General features: G+C 45.6%; 1 protein-coding gene across 1 annotated transcript in view; it reads left to right on the top strand.

Moving 5' to 3' along the window:
• The window catches only part of LOC120064798 (pleckstrin homology domain-containing family A member 6-like), a 167,425-nt gene that overhangs the window by 124,919 nt on the left and 26,290 nt on the right, over nucleotides 1-16,216 (top strand). The window contains exons 11-16 of the mRNA XM_039015398.1: nucleotides 459-527; nucleotides 731-811; nucleotides 8,267-8,416; nucleotides 9,053-9,148; nucleotides 11,660-11,771; nucleotides 14,095-14,234. Of these exons, the coding sequence (XP_038871326.1) occupies nucleotides 459-527; nucleotides 731-811; nucleotides 8,267-8,416; nucleotides 9,053-9,148; nucleotides 11,660-11,771; nucleotides 14,095-14,234 (648 nt within the window). The remainder of the gene's footprint in view (nucleotides 1-458; nucleotides 528-730; nucleotides 812-8,266; nucleotides 8,417-9,052; nucleotides 9,149-11,659; nucleotides 11,772-14,094; nucleotides 14,235-16,216) is intronic.

Here is a 16,216-nt window from a genome sequence, read left to right as displayed (position 1 = left end):
ACTTTGGGGGGGGGGCAAATAAAATCACCCGCAGGCTAAATTCGGCCCGCGGACCGTCAGTTGGGGAACCCTGCCCTATTGGCGCTCTCTGCTCCATACTGTAAACACCGATTTATATATGTTTTTTTTGTTTGTTCTTTTTTTGTCATTATCTTATTTGTTCAGTATTAATACCGATGTGATATGTACAGTACTCTGAAGTAGTGATATACTATGCATGTACTATGCACATGGTATGGTATCATGTTGTTACACTAGTTCTATTCTGTGCTACGCCATTGATAAAGTGTTGTTTACAACTGGGTGGGTCTGGGCCATTCCTACTGTATGGCTCACTGAAGCCTTCTGTAAAATGATGTGTGGGTTGTTTTACAAACCAATGGTCTATGAATGATTAGTTTGAATAGGGTCTGGTTGATAGAATGTAAGTATTAAGAATCCTGTCTCTGTTTTCCCAGGTGCCTCCATTCGATGACCCCTACAGGGAGCTGCACCCTACACTGAATCTCAACGAGATTGAGACCAGCGTAAGGCCCTGTCCCTCCATCAAACCGTCCCATAACAGCCTCACTCCTCCTACCCTAAACCATCAACTTTCAGCCACCTTACTCGCTCCTGCAAACACCCTCCCTCCAATGTCTTAATTTGCTCTCTGACATTTTAATGAACTGTCTCTCTCTCTCTCTCTCTCTCTCTCTCTCTCTCTCTCGCTCTCGCTCTCTCGCTCTAGAAACTTCTGGGTCGTCTGTGTGAGCAGAACAGGATTCTAAAGGACCAGGAAGCAGTGGTCCACAGGCTGAGGATGGACAAGGTAGATAGAGAAGTTTTACCACTAAAATCTTCCCCTCGTACTCTACCAGATCCAGCATACTAAACATTGCAAAGTCCAGGCGAGTCCAGCTGAAGACACAGCATGTCTGTTGGTATATCCTGTTACGAAATGTATTCTATTTATTTGTTTATAAGGGACAATGCACATTAATCAACATCAATATTACAATAATGCACATCCATGTAAATGTACTGGGGTTAGCCAAAAGCTCATTTGCACCTTTCGTCCCTGGGCAGATACTCACTAAAACAATACAACATGCAAATACATTACATTCAATAATATATAATTCTAACAACAACAACACTATCATCAACTGTCATCTTACATGAGGAACCACAGATAACTCATGTGTACAGCTTTGGATAGAGTTGAGCAACAATCAGTGCAGCTTCTCAAGTCCATGGACATTGCATTCCAGTATATTGTAGCTCTAACGGAGAAGGCCGATTTACCAATTTTACTGTTTTGAAAAGGGACAACGCAACCCCCTCTAGTTACTGCCCTTGTTATCCTGGAGGTGCTTTCCTTGAGCATGATATGCCGGTATAGGGGTGGAGGGAGGGGCAAGACCATGCAAGATGTTAAAGACAAGGCTTGCATCTACATAATGCTTAAACTATCCTGACTAAATAAATTATATTTGTAGATTATATGACAATGGTGACAAATGTTTGGTTTGTTATCAAAACTCTTAAGTGTTTGTTTGTAGAGTGATTCAATTGGTTTCAGAATAGTAGCTCCTGCTTGTGACGTAGGGGAGTTGCAGTGATGGGACAAGATTGTAACTACCAATTGGGGAGAAAAAGTACAAAAAATAAAATTCCCAAATTAACTTCTAGTTCCTCCCAAACCCGGATCCGGGAGCACCCCCCACCAGTAAAAAAGCTGACTAGCATAGCCTAGCATAGCGTCACAAGTAAATACTAGCATCTAAATATCATTAAATCACAAGTCCAAGATGAAAGATACACTTCTTGTGAATCCAGCAATCATTTCTGATTTTTAAAATGTTTTACAGGGAAGACACAATATGTAAATCTATTAGCTAACCACGTTAGCAAAAGACACCATTTTTCTTAGTCCACCATTTTTTCTCTCCACCAGTAGCTATCACCAATTCGACCAAATAAAGATATTGATAGCCACTAACCAAGAAAAAACCTCATCAGATGACAGTCTGATAACATATTTATTGTATAGCATAGGTTTTGTTAGAAAAATGTGCATATTTCAGGTATAAATCATAGTTTACAATTGCACCCACCATCACAACTCGACTAGAATAAATACAGAGAGCAACGTGTATTACCTAATTACTAATCATAAAACATTTCTTAAAAATACACAGCGTACAGTAATTGAAAGACACAGATCCTGTGAATCCAGACAATATTTCAGATTTTCTAAGTGTTTTACAGCGAAAACACAATAAATCGTTATATTAGCATACCACATGTGCAAACATTACCCCAGCATTGATTCAAGGCAAAAAGAGCGATAGCGTTATCATCACCAAAATATATTAATTTTTTCACTAACCTTCTCAGAATTCTTCCGATGACACTCCTGTAACATCATATTACACAATCCATATAGAGTTTGATCGAAAATGTGCATATTTAGCGGCACAAATCGTGCTTACACAATGGAAATACTGTCCAACTACTCAAGCAATCTGCCCGGCGCCATCTTGGAAAGACACCTATTTTTATCGAAAACTATTCATAAACTTGACTAAAAAAATACAAGTTGGACAGCAATTGAAAGACAAATTAGTTCTTAATGCAATCGCTGAATTACATTTTTAAAATTATCCTTACTGTGCAATACAGGGTGCGCCAAAGCGAAGCTACCCAAAAAAAAATGGCGACATATGCGTTTAACATTTTTCAACAGAACAACGATTTATCATCATAAATAGTTCTTACTATGAGCTGAGCTTCCATCAGAATCTTGGGCAATGTATCCTCTCTCCGGTCTAATCGTCTTTTGGTCGAAAGATGTCCTCTTGTCCTGTCGAAATGGCCACTAACGTTCGGCATGTACCGGAAAAGTGCCCAACTCTTGAAAGTGCGTCACATAGAAATGCCAGAAAATCGCAATAAACTGCTATAAGTCGGTTTAAATTAACTACCTTATGATGTCTTTAACACCTATAACGAGTAAAAACATGACCGGAGATATATTACTGGCTAAACCAAAGCTTGGAAGGAGGCCAGTCCGACGTCCATCGTGCGTCAAGCGCAGGGCAGAAAAGAAAGGTACTTCCGCATTTTGGTCTTTTATAAAGTCCCAGATTGCGCAATCGACCCCATTCAAATTGTCACCACTTACTGACATCTAGAGGAAGGCGTAGGCAGTGTTTGTAGCCCCACAGCATTCACAGGGACTTATAAACTGACCTGGGACCAGAGGCCAAGATTTCTGAAATCTCACTCCCTGGCAGGAAAAGTGCTGTAGAATGAGTTCTGTTTCACTCAGAGACATAATTCCAACGGTTTTAGAAACTAGAGAGTGTTTTCTATCCAATAATAATAATAATATGCATATTGTACGAGCAAGAATTGAGTACTAGGCAGTTTAATTTGGAGACCAATTTTTCCAAGATCGAAATAGCACCCCCCATATGCTCAAGAGGTTTTAAAATCACTTGGAGCTGATTTGCTGGTGTTTTTAGTCTTTTTTCAATGGTGAGGCAATATCTCAGATGTGAGAAGATCACAGCATGCATGTATAGTTTGGAGGCCTCCAGAGGAAGGAAAGGTCTTACAAACCTAAATTTGAATAATCCAATCTTGACCGTGTTAATCACCTTCACATGTTTCTTAAATGTCAAGTTGGAGTCCAAAATGACGCCGAGATACCTGAAGTTAGAAACTGTAACGGCTGTCGAAGTCGTTCTCCTCCTCAGACGAGGAGGAGCATGGATCGGACCAACACGCAGAGTGGAAAGTGGTCATCTTTTAATGAATGTAGACTGAACACTTACACATACAAAAACAACAAACGTGACAAAACCGAAAACAGTCCCGTGTGGTACGAACACTGACACGAGATACAAACACCCACAAAACACACGTGAAACCCAGGCTGCCTAAGTATGATTCTCAATCAGGGACAACGATTGACAGCTGTCTCTGATTGAGAATCATACCCGGCCGAACACAAACATCCCAACATAGAAAATACCACATAGACAACCCACCCCAACTCACGCCCTGACCAACTAAATAAATACAAGAAAAAGGAAAAACAGGTCAGGAACGTGACATAACCCCCTCCTTAAGGTGCGAACTCCGGGCGCACCAGCATAAAGTCTAGGGGAGGGTCTGGGTGGGCGTCTGTCCACGGTGGCGGCTCTGGCGCTGGTCGTGGTCCCCATCCCACCATAGTCAAACCCCGCTTCCTTGGCCTCCTCCCAATGGCCACCCTCCAAATTAACCCCACTGGATTAAGGGGCAGCACCGGAATGAGGGGCAACACCGGAATGAGGGGCAACACCGGACTGAGTGGCAGCTCCGGACTGGGTGGCGGATCCTGGCTGGCTGGCTCTGGCGGATCCTGGCTGGCTGGCTCTGGCGGATCCTGGCTGGCTGGCTCTGGCGGATCCTGGCTGGCTGGCTCTGACGGATCCTGGCTGGCTGGCGGCTCTGGCTGCTCATGGCTGGCTGGCTCTGGCGGATCCTGGCTGGACGGTTCTGGCTGGTCCTGGCTGGACGGCTCTGGCTGATCCTGTCTGGCGGAAGGCTCTGGCTGATCCTGTCTGGCGGACGGCTCTAGCGGCTCCTGTCTGGCGGACGGCTCTAGCGGCTCCTGTCTGGCGGACGGCTCTGAAGGCTCAGGACAGACGGGCGGCTTTGAAGCCTCAGTACAGACGGGCGGCTTTGAAGGCTCGGGACAGACAGACAGCGCTGGGCAGGCAGACAGTTCAGACAGCGCTGGGCAGGCAGGCAGCTCAGACAGCGCTGGGCAGGCAGACAGTTCAGACAGCGCTGGGCAGGCAGACAGTTCAGACAGCGCTGGGCAGGCAGACAGTTCAGACAGCGCTGGGAAGGCAGGCAGTTCAGACAGCGCTGGGAAGGCAGGCAGTTCAGACACTGGCTGCGCTGGAGAGGAGGAAGGCTCTGACAGCGCTGGACAGGTGGGAGCAGCTGGAGAGAGAACCCGGAGAGACAGCCTGGTGCGGGGTGTAGGCACTGGCTGCGCTGGAGAGGAGGAAGGCTCTGACAGCGCTGGACAGGTGGGAGCAGTTGGAGAGAGAACCCGGAGAGACAGCCTGGTGCGGGGGGCTGCCACCGGTGGACTGGTACGTGGAGGTGGCACCGGGTATACCGGACCGTGAAGGAGGACACGCGCTCTTGAGCACCGAGCCTGCCCAACCTTACCAGGTTGAATGGTCCCCGTAGCCCTGCCAGTGCGGCGAGGTGGAATAGCCCGCACTGGGCTATGCTGGCGAACCGGGGACACCATTCGTAAGGCTGGTGCCATGTATGCCGGCCCGAGGAGACGCACTGGAGGCCAGATGCGTTGGGCCGGCTTCATGACATCCGGCTCGATGCCCAACCTAGCCCTACCAGTGCGGCGAGGTGGAATAGCCCGCACTGGACTAAGCACGCGTACTGGGGACACCGTGCGCTTCACCGCATAACACGGTGTCTGACCAGTACGACGCCCTCTCACTCCACGGTAAGCACGGGGAGTTGGCTCAGGTATCCTACCCGGCTTTGCCACACTCCGCGTGTGCCCCCCCCCCCCCCAAGAAATTTTTGGGTCTGACTCTCGGGCTCCCAACCGCGTCGCCGCGCTGCCTCCTCATACCAGCGCCTCTCTGCCTTCGCTGCCTCCAACTCCGCCTTGGGACGGCGATATTCCCCTGGCTGAGCCCAGGGTCCTTTGCCGTCCAGGATCTCCTCCCAAGTCCACGAGTCCTGTGTCCTCGGTCTCTGCTGCTGTCTGTTCCCACTCTGCTTGATCCTTTTGTGGTGGGTGTTTCTGTAACGGCTGTCGAAGTCGTTCTCCTCCTCAGACGAGGAGGAGCATGGATCGGACCAACACGCAAAGTGGTCATCTTTTAATGAACGTAGACTGAACACTTACACATACAAAAACAACAAACGTGACAAAACCGAAAACAGTCCCGTGTGGTACGAACACTGACACGAGATACAAACACCCACAAAACACACGTGAAACCCAGGCTGCCTAAGTATGATTCTCAATCAGGGACAACGATTGACAGCTGTCTCTGATTGAGAATCATACCCGGCCGAACACAAACATCCCAACATAGAAAATACCACATAGACAACCCACCCCAACTCACGCCCTGACCAACTAAATAAATACAAGAAAAAGGAAAAACAGGTCAGGAACGTGACAGAAACAACTTTCAGATTCTCCCCATTAACAAGAACAGCTCGCTGGGAAGAATCAATTGATTTCTTAGAGAAGTACATACAGTCTTGTCGATTTAATATATCTTTTTTTTAACCCTTTGACTTCGAAATACAAATACAAATGCAGGCAAGAATTAGTCATCCATTTAGAAACATGTACCATAGCTTCAGTTAACATGTTAACAACTAGTTGTCTATTTTTTGAGTGTACATACAGAACTGTATTGTCTGTATACATGTATGTTAACTTGTGGGAGATCATTTATATAGATGGGAAACAGAAGGGTGCCTAATATTGACCCTTGTGGGACTGCTGACTTCACCACCTATGTCCAGTTTAAATTTAATACACTCCAGAAAATAGCAGGTGGCTGTTTCAGTAGAATGGTTTGTTCTGAATCCAAATTGCATTTGATGTATGCATTTGATGTATGCATTTGATGTATGCATTTGATGTATGCATTTGATGTATGGAGTTGCCCTGATTGAGGTGATCAGTCAGGTGATCAGCCACCCATCTATCAGCTACTTTTGATAGCACTGGAAGAATGCTTATAGTTCGGTCATTTTCCACCAGTGTTCGGTCACCAGATTGTAAAACAGGTATCACTGCAGCAGACTTCCAAGCATTGGGGAAGAACCCATATTTGATGGACAGATTAACTACATGTACAATGGCGCCAATCAGAGAATATTCTCATCAGGAATACAGTGTCTAGACCAAATACATATATTGTTCTAGAGCTCCTGAAGAAGCTAATAATACTGTCCAGTGCTGATGCTGAGATTTCAGGAATTGTGAATATTGGTTTATTATTATCTATGGGAGTGAGGACTGTGGTCATGGTTGAAAATCTTTGAGCCAGTTCCCTGACAGAGTCAACAAAAAGCTGGTTAAAGGTGATGGAAATGAAATGGGAGTCTTGAATTAGAATCCCATGAACCTTTAATTCAGGAGGTTTTTCGGACTTTTCAGCTCCTCTCCCTGTTAGTTTGTTGAGATTTTCCCAAATCACTTTGACATTTCCTTTTGCTTCATTGATCACTCTAAGAAAGAGCTCTGCTTTGGCAAATATTCCTTACCACCTTATTTCTCAGTGCTGTAAATATACATATGTCATCATTCTGACCAGACTTCAGTGTTTTTTCAAGGTAAAGATGCCGTTCTCTCATCCACCTCCAGAGGTCCTCATTGAACCATTGTAGAGAGGTTTTCTGTCTTGGTTTACATTTATTTGTTTATTTAACTTGGCAAGTCAGTTAAGGAAAAAATATTGTTTACAATGACAGCCTACCCCAGTCAAACCTGAGCCAATTGTGCACCATATGGGACTCCCAATCACAGCCTGATGTGATGCAGCCTGGACTCACACCAGGGATGCCTCTCGCACTGAGATGCAGTGCCTTAGACCACTGCGCCACTCGGGAGCCAATTTGGGTCTTCAATGCTTAACAGATCAGACCAGACACCTAGATTATGTCCAAGGACAATAAAAACAAAGTCAGAAACAAGGCAGTCATGGTGTTTCTTTTTTATCTTTATTTAACTAGGCAAGTCAGGTAAGAACAAATTCTTATTTTCAATGACAGCCTAGGAACAATGGGTTAACTGCCTTGTTCAGGGGCAGAACAACAGATTTTTCCTTGTCAGCTCGGGGATTCAATCTTGCAACCTTTCGGTTACTAGTCCAACGCTCTAACCACTAGGCAACCCTGCCACCCCAATTTACAATGTAACGTTTTATATATGGCATGTGAGGTGTCCTATGGCTTCTCTTATTAAATGTAGGTCGTACATGTCTATCTGTTATGTCATATCGATCCAGAATAATGCTATAAAATGCAAAGCTGCTAAAGAAAGTAATCATAAAAGTGTGCTCTGGGGTGGAGTTTCCGCTTGGTAAATATATAGGATCAGCTTCCCGGCCCTACATCAAAACTGACCCAAGGTCAGTGTCTAGGGGCAACTTCTCCCTACTCCATAAAAGTAGCCAAACCATGGTCTGACATGTCCGATGTTACCTGCTGTTCCCAGGACAGCCTAGAGGGTGCGCTGGTGGCCACACACCAGGAGATGGAGCTGTACCGGGGTCAGCTGCTGGCTGCAGACAAATTACAGCTGAAGAAGGAGACACTGCAGAACCAGCTCATCAACATCAGAGGAGAACTCTCCCAGGCATCCAGCGTAAGAAAGACACATAGCCAGGGATAATCCATGATAATCCATAGTGATCCATTAGATGTAATCTATAAGTAAATCAAGGAGATCCCTTTAAGGTATCCTGTATAAGATATATGGGGGATGAATCTAAAATATGACAATATATCATCTATAATCTATAAGATCTGATCACCATCAGAGGACAACTCTCCTACTCCAGTGTGATAGATATTGTATGGTTGCTTTAGAAAGTGACTATAAGGCTAGAGGCTTCAGCATACAGTCAGGGTTTTTCATGCGTAGGAAAAACTGTGCCTATTGCCACACTCACCACCCAAGCCTCTTTTTGATTTAGGAAAACACTGATAGTGTTCATAGTTCCAGGGTCTAAGTGTGTGGTCCAGGTTCTGAGTGTGTGTGTTCCAGGGTCTGAGTGTGTGTTCCAGGCTCTGAGTGTGTGTTCCAGGCTCTGAGTGTGTGTTCCAGGCTCTGAGTGTGTGTTCCAGGGTCTGAGTGTGTGTTCCAGGCTCTGAGTGTGTGTTCCAGGGTCTGAGTGTGTGTTCCAGGCTCTGAGTGTGTGTTCCAGGCTCTGAGTGTGTGTTCCAGGGTCTGAGTGTGTGTTCCAGGCTCTGAGTGTGTGTTCTCTCCCCTGCTGTCCAGGTTCTGACCACCAGTCGGATGGAGTTTGAAGCTTTGGAGGACGAGGTCAATGCTATCCATGGAGACCTGTGGGAACAGCTCAATACAGGCGGGCAGGTACACTGGCCACTTAATCTCTGACCCACCTAAAGCTTCTGATGTTTTATTGTAGCGTACAAAGTTACCAAAACCTGTGTTTCTAACCAGTCGCCAGTCGAACACTGAATATGGAGCTTAGAAAGGAAATGACTAGAATGGAACTCTAATCTCTAATCTCACCTGCTCATGAACACACCTGTGTGGTTCCATTTTAAAGTTTCTATTGCTGTTCGTTGGCTAATTTCCAGTCACTTACCACAGTGTTATCCTAGCTTGCTAATAGGTGAGTCCAACCTTTCCTCCTAATCAGTATTTTAAACAGAATAGGAATCACTCATCAACAATAAATTACCACAAACATTCATTTTCATCATGTCCTATTTATCATCGTACTTCTGATGATATCATCTAGAATGTATAAAGTACAGTCGTGGCCAAAAGTTTTGAGAATGACACAAATATTAATTTTCACAAAGTTTGCTGCTTCAGTGTCTTTAGATATTTTTGTCAGATGTTACTATGGAATACTGAAGTATAATTACGAGCATTTCATAAGTGTCAAAGGCTTTTATTGACATTTACATGAAATTGATGCAAAGAGTCAATATTTGCAGTGTTGACCCTTCTTTTTCAAGTCTTCTACAATCCGCCCTGGCATGCTGTCAATTAACTTCTGGGCCACATCCTGACTGATGGCAGCCCATTCTTGCGTAATCAATGCTTGGAGTTTGTCAAAATTTGTGGGGTTTTGTTTGTCCATCCGCCTCTTGAGGAATGACCACAAGTTCTCAATGGGATTAAGGTCTGGGGAGTTTCCTGGCCATGGACCCAAAATAATGATGTTTTGTTTCCCGAGCCACTTAGTTATCACTTTTGCCTTATGGCAAGGTGCTCCATCATGCTGTAAAAGGCATTGTTCGTCACCAAACTGTTCCTGGATGGTTGGGAGAAGTTGTTCTCGGGGTATGTGTTGGTACCATTCTTTATTCATGGCTGTGTTCTTAGGCAAAATTGTGAGTGAGCCCACCCCCTTGGCTGAGAAGCAACCCCACACATGAATGGTCTCAGGATGCTTTACAGTTGGCATGACACAGGACTGATGGTAGCGCTCACCTTGTCTTCTCCGGACAAGCTTTTTTCCGGATGCCCCAAACAATCGGAAAGGGGATTCATCAGAGAAAATGACTTTACCCCAGTTCTCAATCCCTGTACCTTTTGCAGAATATCAGTCTGTCCCTGATGTTTTTCCTGGAGAGAAGTGGCTTCTTTGCTGCCCTTCTTGACACCAGGCCATCCTCCAAAAGTCTTCGCCTCACTGTGCGTGCAGATGCACTCACACCTGCCTGCTGCCATTCCTGAGCAAGCTCTGTACTGGTGGTTCCCCGATCCCGCAGCCGAATCAACGTTAGGAGCCGGTCCTGGCGCTTGCTGGATCTTCTCCGGCGCCCTGAAGCCTTCTTCACAACAATTGAACCGCTCTCCTTGAAGTTCTTGATGATCCGATAAATGGTTGATTTAGGTGTAATCTTACTGGCAGCAATATCCTTGCCTGTGAAGCCCTTTTTGTTCAAAGCAATGATGACGGCACGTGTTTCCTTGCAGGTAACCTTTGTTGACAGAGGAAGAACAATGATTCCAAGCACCACCCTCCTTTTGAAGCTTCCAGTCTGTTATTCGAACTCAATCAGCATGACAGAGTGATCTCCAGCCTTGTCCTCGTCAACACTCACACCTGTGTTAACGAGAGAATCACTGACATGATGTCAGCTGGTTCTTTTGTGGCAGGGCTGAAATGCAGTGGACATGTTTTTGGGGGATTCAGTTCATTTGCATGGCAAAGAGGGACTTTGCAATTAATTGCAATTCATCTGATCACTCTTCATAACATTCTGGAGTATATGCAAATTGCCATCATACAAACTGAGGCAGCAGACTTTGTGAAAATTCATATTCGTTTCATTCTCAAAACTTTTGGCCACGACTGTACAGTCAACATGCCCCATTAAACACCAGACTGTCCCCCTCCTCTCCATGGAGTATCACCTGGCTCATAGTGGTGAACTGTTAAGTGACTGTCCATAAGAGTGAATTGTCTATGACCAACTCAATAAAACTGGGTTGTATTCATTAGGAATGAAAAAGAAGCAAATGGGCCAAAACGGGAAGGGGGTACCTGAACTTGTCCAATATACAAAAAAACATGTTTAAGTTTTCCTTTGCGAAATTTTTGCTACATTTTATTATAGTGTGTACTAATGAATGTATGTGACCCTGTTGTTTTCTTAGACAATCAGGCTACCTGGTGTCACTCTCTCACACTGCCTCTGGTCTTATAACTGAGACACCTAACTGCTGCTACATCACTCCCTGACTTGTTTTCTAATAGAAGACTACAATAACAATAAGTTATTAACAGTATTACATCTATTCAGTATTATACTTCAAATGTTCTTCTTACCTCTATCCTTCTACAATCACCTTTACTTCCCTCATCTTCTCTACATACTCCTCCCTCCTCTCCTTCATCAGAGTGAGATGATCCACAGACACATTCAGAAGGAGTTCTGGAGAGTTCAGGATGTGTTGGAAGGACTCCACAAGAGCAACCTTTCCAGAGGCACAGACACAGCCAAACACCGGGGTATGCATGCACCTCACAGTAACATAACCTACACTATAGTCGTACATACAGTGCGTTCGGAAAGTATTCAGACCCCTTGACTTTTTCAACATTTTGTTACGTTACAGCCTTATTCTAAAATTGATTAAAATGTTTTTTTCCTCATCAATCTACACACAATACCCCGTAATGGCGAAGCAAAAACAGTTTTTTATGTTATTTTAGCAAATGTAAAAAATAAAATAAAAACTTTAAAATCACATTTACGTAAGTATTCAGGCTCTTTACTCAGTACTTTGTTGAAGCTCCTTTGGCAGTGATTACAGCCTTGAGTCTTCTTGGGTATGATACTACAAACTTGGTACACCTGTATTTGTGGAGTTTCTCCCATTCTTTTTTGCAGATCCTCTCAAGCTCTGTCAGGTTGGATGGGGAGCGTCGCTGCACAGCTATTTTCAGGTCTCTCCAGCGATGTTAGATTGGGTTCAAATCCGGGCTCTGGCTGGGCCACTCAAGGACATTCAGAGACTTGTTCCAAAGCCACTCCTGTGTTGTTTTGGCTGTGTGCTTAGGGTCGTTGTACTGTTGGAGCAGATGTTTATCAAGGATCTCTCTGTATTTTGCTCTGTTCATCTTTCCCTCGATCCTGACTATTCTCCCTGCAGCTGAAAAACATCCCCACAGCATGATGCTGCCACCACCAGGTTTCCTCCAGACTTGACACTTGGCATTCAGGCCAAAGAGTTCAATCTTGATTTCATTGGACCAGAGAATCTTGTTTCTCGTGGTCTAAGAGTCCTTTAGGTGCCTTTTGGCAAACTCCAAGCAGGCTGTCATTTGCCTTTTACTGAGGAGGGGCTTCCGCCTGGCCATTCTACCATAAAGGCCTGATTGGTAGAGTGCTGCAGAGATGGTTGCCCTTCTGGAAACTTCTTCTACCTCCACAGAGGAACTCTGGAGCTCTGTCAGAGTGACCATCGGGTTCGTGGTCACCTCCCTGACCAAGGCCCTTTTCCCCGATTGCTCATTTTGGCCAGGGCGGCCAGCTCTTTGAAGGGTCTTGGTGGTTCCAAACTTCTTCCATTTAAGAATGATGGAGGCCACTGTGTTCTTGGGGACCTTCAATGCTGCAGACATTTTTTGATACCCTTTCCCAGATCTGTGCCTTGACACAATCCTGTCTCGGAGCACTACGGATAATTCCTTCGACCTCATGGCTTGGTATTTGCTCTGACATGCACTGTCAACTGTGGGACCTTATATAGACAGGTGTGTGCCTTTCCAGATCATGTCCAATCAATTGAATATACCACAAGTGGACTCCAATCAAGTTGTAGAAACATCAAGGATGATCAATGGAAACAGTATGCACCTGAGCTAAGACTATAGCGTCTGAATACTTATGTAAATCATTTATTTCTGTTTTGTATTTTTAATACATTTGCAAAAATTTAAAAGAAATCGGTTTTCGCTTGGTCATTATTGGGTGTTGTGTGTAAATTGATGAGGAAAACTTTTTTTAAATCCATTTTAGAATAAGGCTGTAACCTAACAAAATGTGGAAAAGGTCAAGGGGTCTGAATACTTTGTGAATGCACTGTACAGTAATTTCCACTTCTGCTATGTTTTTTTCTATCTGTCTGAACTGTAGCTGAATCTCTAGCTGAAGTAGATGATAAATTAACCAATAGAAGTATATCGATGAACAGCGTTCTGCATGCATTTCTAACTCCCTCCCTCCCTCCCTCTATCTCTCTATCTCTCTGTCTCTCTGTCTCTCTGTCTCTCTGTCTCTCTGTCTCTCTATCTCTCTGTCTCTCTGTCTCTCTATCTCTCTGTCTCTCTATCTCTCTGTCTCTCTGTCTCTCTGTCTCTCTATCTCTCTGTCTCTCTATCTCTCTGTCTCTCTGTCTCTCTATCTCTCTGTCTCTCTATCGCTCTGTCTCTCTGTCTCTCTGTCTCTGTCTCTCTGTCTCTCTGTCTCTCTATCTCTCTGTCTCTCTGTCTCTCTATCTCTCTATCTCTCTGTCTCTCTGTCTCTCTATCTCTCTGTCTCTCTATCTCTCTGTCTCTCTGTCTCTCTGTCTCTCTATCTCTCTGTCTCTCTATCTCTCTATCTCTCTGTCTCTCTGTCTCTCTATCTCTCTGTCTCTCTATCTCTCTGTCTCTCTATCTCTCTGTCTCTCTGTCTCTCTATCTCTCTGTCTCTCTGTCTCTCTATCTCTCTGTCTCTCTGTCTCTCTATCTCTCTGTCTCTCTATCTCTCTGTCTCTCTGTCTCTCCATTTCTCTGTCTCTCTATCTCTCTGTCTCTCTATCTCTCTGTCTCTCTGTCTCTCCGGCAGTAGCCAGTGGAACATCAGGTTCTTTTAGCACCAATAGTCCTGCTAGTCCCATGAGCTCAGTAAGCCTCACCAGTCCTCTCAGCCCCTTCTCCCCAGTGCCCGGTTCCCAGGCCTCCCCCTCCAAACAACTGGGTCCGGAGGTAAGCACCGCCTCCTCTTACTACCCACGCACCCACCTGGGTCCCCACCCAGGTCCTCAAATTAACACCCACCTGAGTCCTCAACGTCACACCCAACCATGTTTTGATCTAAATGCCCAACTAGGTCCTAAATCTAACATTCAACCAGGTCCTGATCCAAATAGACCAGTCTCTGAACCAAACACCCACCTGGATCTTGAACGGAACACCAAACACCCCCTTATACTTTCCTTACCTTGCACCCAGCCCAGGCCCCTCAGTCCTGAAACACAGTGCCAGGTCCTGTACTTAGGCACCCAGTCCTGTCCTGAACTTAAATCCCTACCTAACACCCAACCAAGTCCTGAGCCAAGTAGGCACACTGGTCTTGAACCAAATATCCACTGGGTCCTGAGCCAAACTCCCACCCTAGCACTAGCCAAGCCAACCAGCTAGCCCCTGTAGAGAGTACAGACAGCAAGCAACATGTACAACCGCACACCTCCCAAGCCAACCAGCATGGCCTTAGAAACACTGTGGACATCTAACCAAACACAGACCCAACACCAACATCAACCCCAGCACCAGCCAAGCCAACCAGGCAGTCCTTAGTGACAGTGCACAGTCACACAGCCACCAAGCCAGCTCTGGAGTTCCACTCCCCCATGAAGCCAGCCAGAGCTCCACCCACCCACTCACCCGCCCACCCTGCCAAACTGACCAATCAACAAGCTCCTACAGGCAGTAAGTAACCCACCAACACACCCAGCTAGCCAGTGAGCTTGCCCCTCAGCCGAAACAGCAAGCCATTGGCTACAGGAAAGTTCTTCTCCCAGAAACACCTTCCTACCAAGCTAGCTACCCCGACTTTCTCAGGTACCCACCTCAGCGCACCCACCTGACATTCCCTGAGACCCAGTACAAATTTTTCTGCCAAAACTCCTGTCTTGATAGCCAGCTAGCCTATAGCCATAGCCCAGACCTCCGTACACACTCCCTATCACCTTGCCCCGTGTCCAGGGCCCTCAGTCCTGAAACACATCACACACCCCGGTACCATCACACACTCCGGTACCACCACACACCCCGGTACCACCACACACCCCGGTACCATCACACACCCCGGTACAATCACACACCCCGGTACCATCACACACCCCGGTACCACCACACACCACGGTACCATCACACATCCCGGTACCATCACACACCCCGGTACCACCACACACCACGGTACCACCACACATCCCGGTACCACCACACTCCCCGGTACCACCACACACCCCGGTACCACCACACACCCCGGTACCATCACACACCCCGGTACCATCACACACCCCGGTACCACCACACACTGGTACCACAGCCATCCAAACATCAGGCATTGGGCTCGACTCAGTGTACATGCAGACCCATCTCTTGACCTGGTGGACTGTACTGTAAGATTTAAGATTTAAGGTGGGTTGCAGCAGTTGTAACCCACACCAGACAGACTTGATACAATAACAGTTCTAATGTGATGTTATACTTACTGTATTATGATGATGCAGCTTATAGTACTTTGTTTTGCCAATAGTAAGAAGCAAAGCTAGAGGTTTGAAGCAGAATGTGTTATGCTTTCTGAGGTAAAGTATATAGCTGAGGGTGAGGGTCCTAGTCAGTAAGTGGTTAATAATGTTCTGTGTCCAGCAGGCTCAGGGAATCCTCACTGACATTCTCAGAGAAAAAGGAGTCAGGAGTTCTCAGCATGCATAACATGTTGTTAAATAATTATGTATAGTGTCATGTCAACATCAATAAGCTCTTTCTCTGCCAGAAAATATGAGGTCAAAAAAGTTATGTGTAGAACTGTATCCTTAATGGAATCAGATAAGAAACCAGACAGACCTGTTACTGTAATTTATTTATAGAAACCTCATTGGGAGGTGGAGCAGAAATGTGGCAAATGTTCTCCTTTTCCTTCATGCCATCTCTCACTATGTGGAACATGGTACTTAGTGGTG

This window comes from Salvelinus namaycush, chromosome 20, assembly GCF_016432855.1.
Source record: "Salvelinus namaycush isolate Seneca chromosome 20, SaNama_1.0, whole genome shotgun sequence".
NCBI classification, from domain to species: domain Eukaryota; kingdom Metazoa; phylum Chordata; class Actinopteri; order Salmoniformes; family Salmonidae; genus Salvelinus; species Salvelinus namaycush.
Note: the sequence above shows the minus strand (reverse complement) of the source record. Positions and strands in the feature narration are given on the sequence as shown.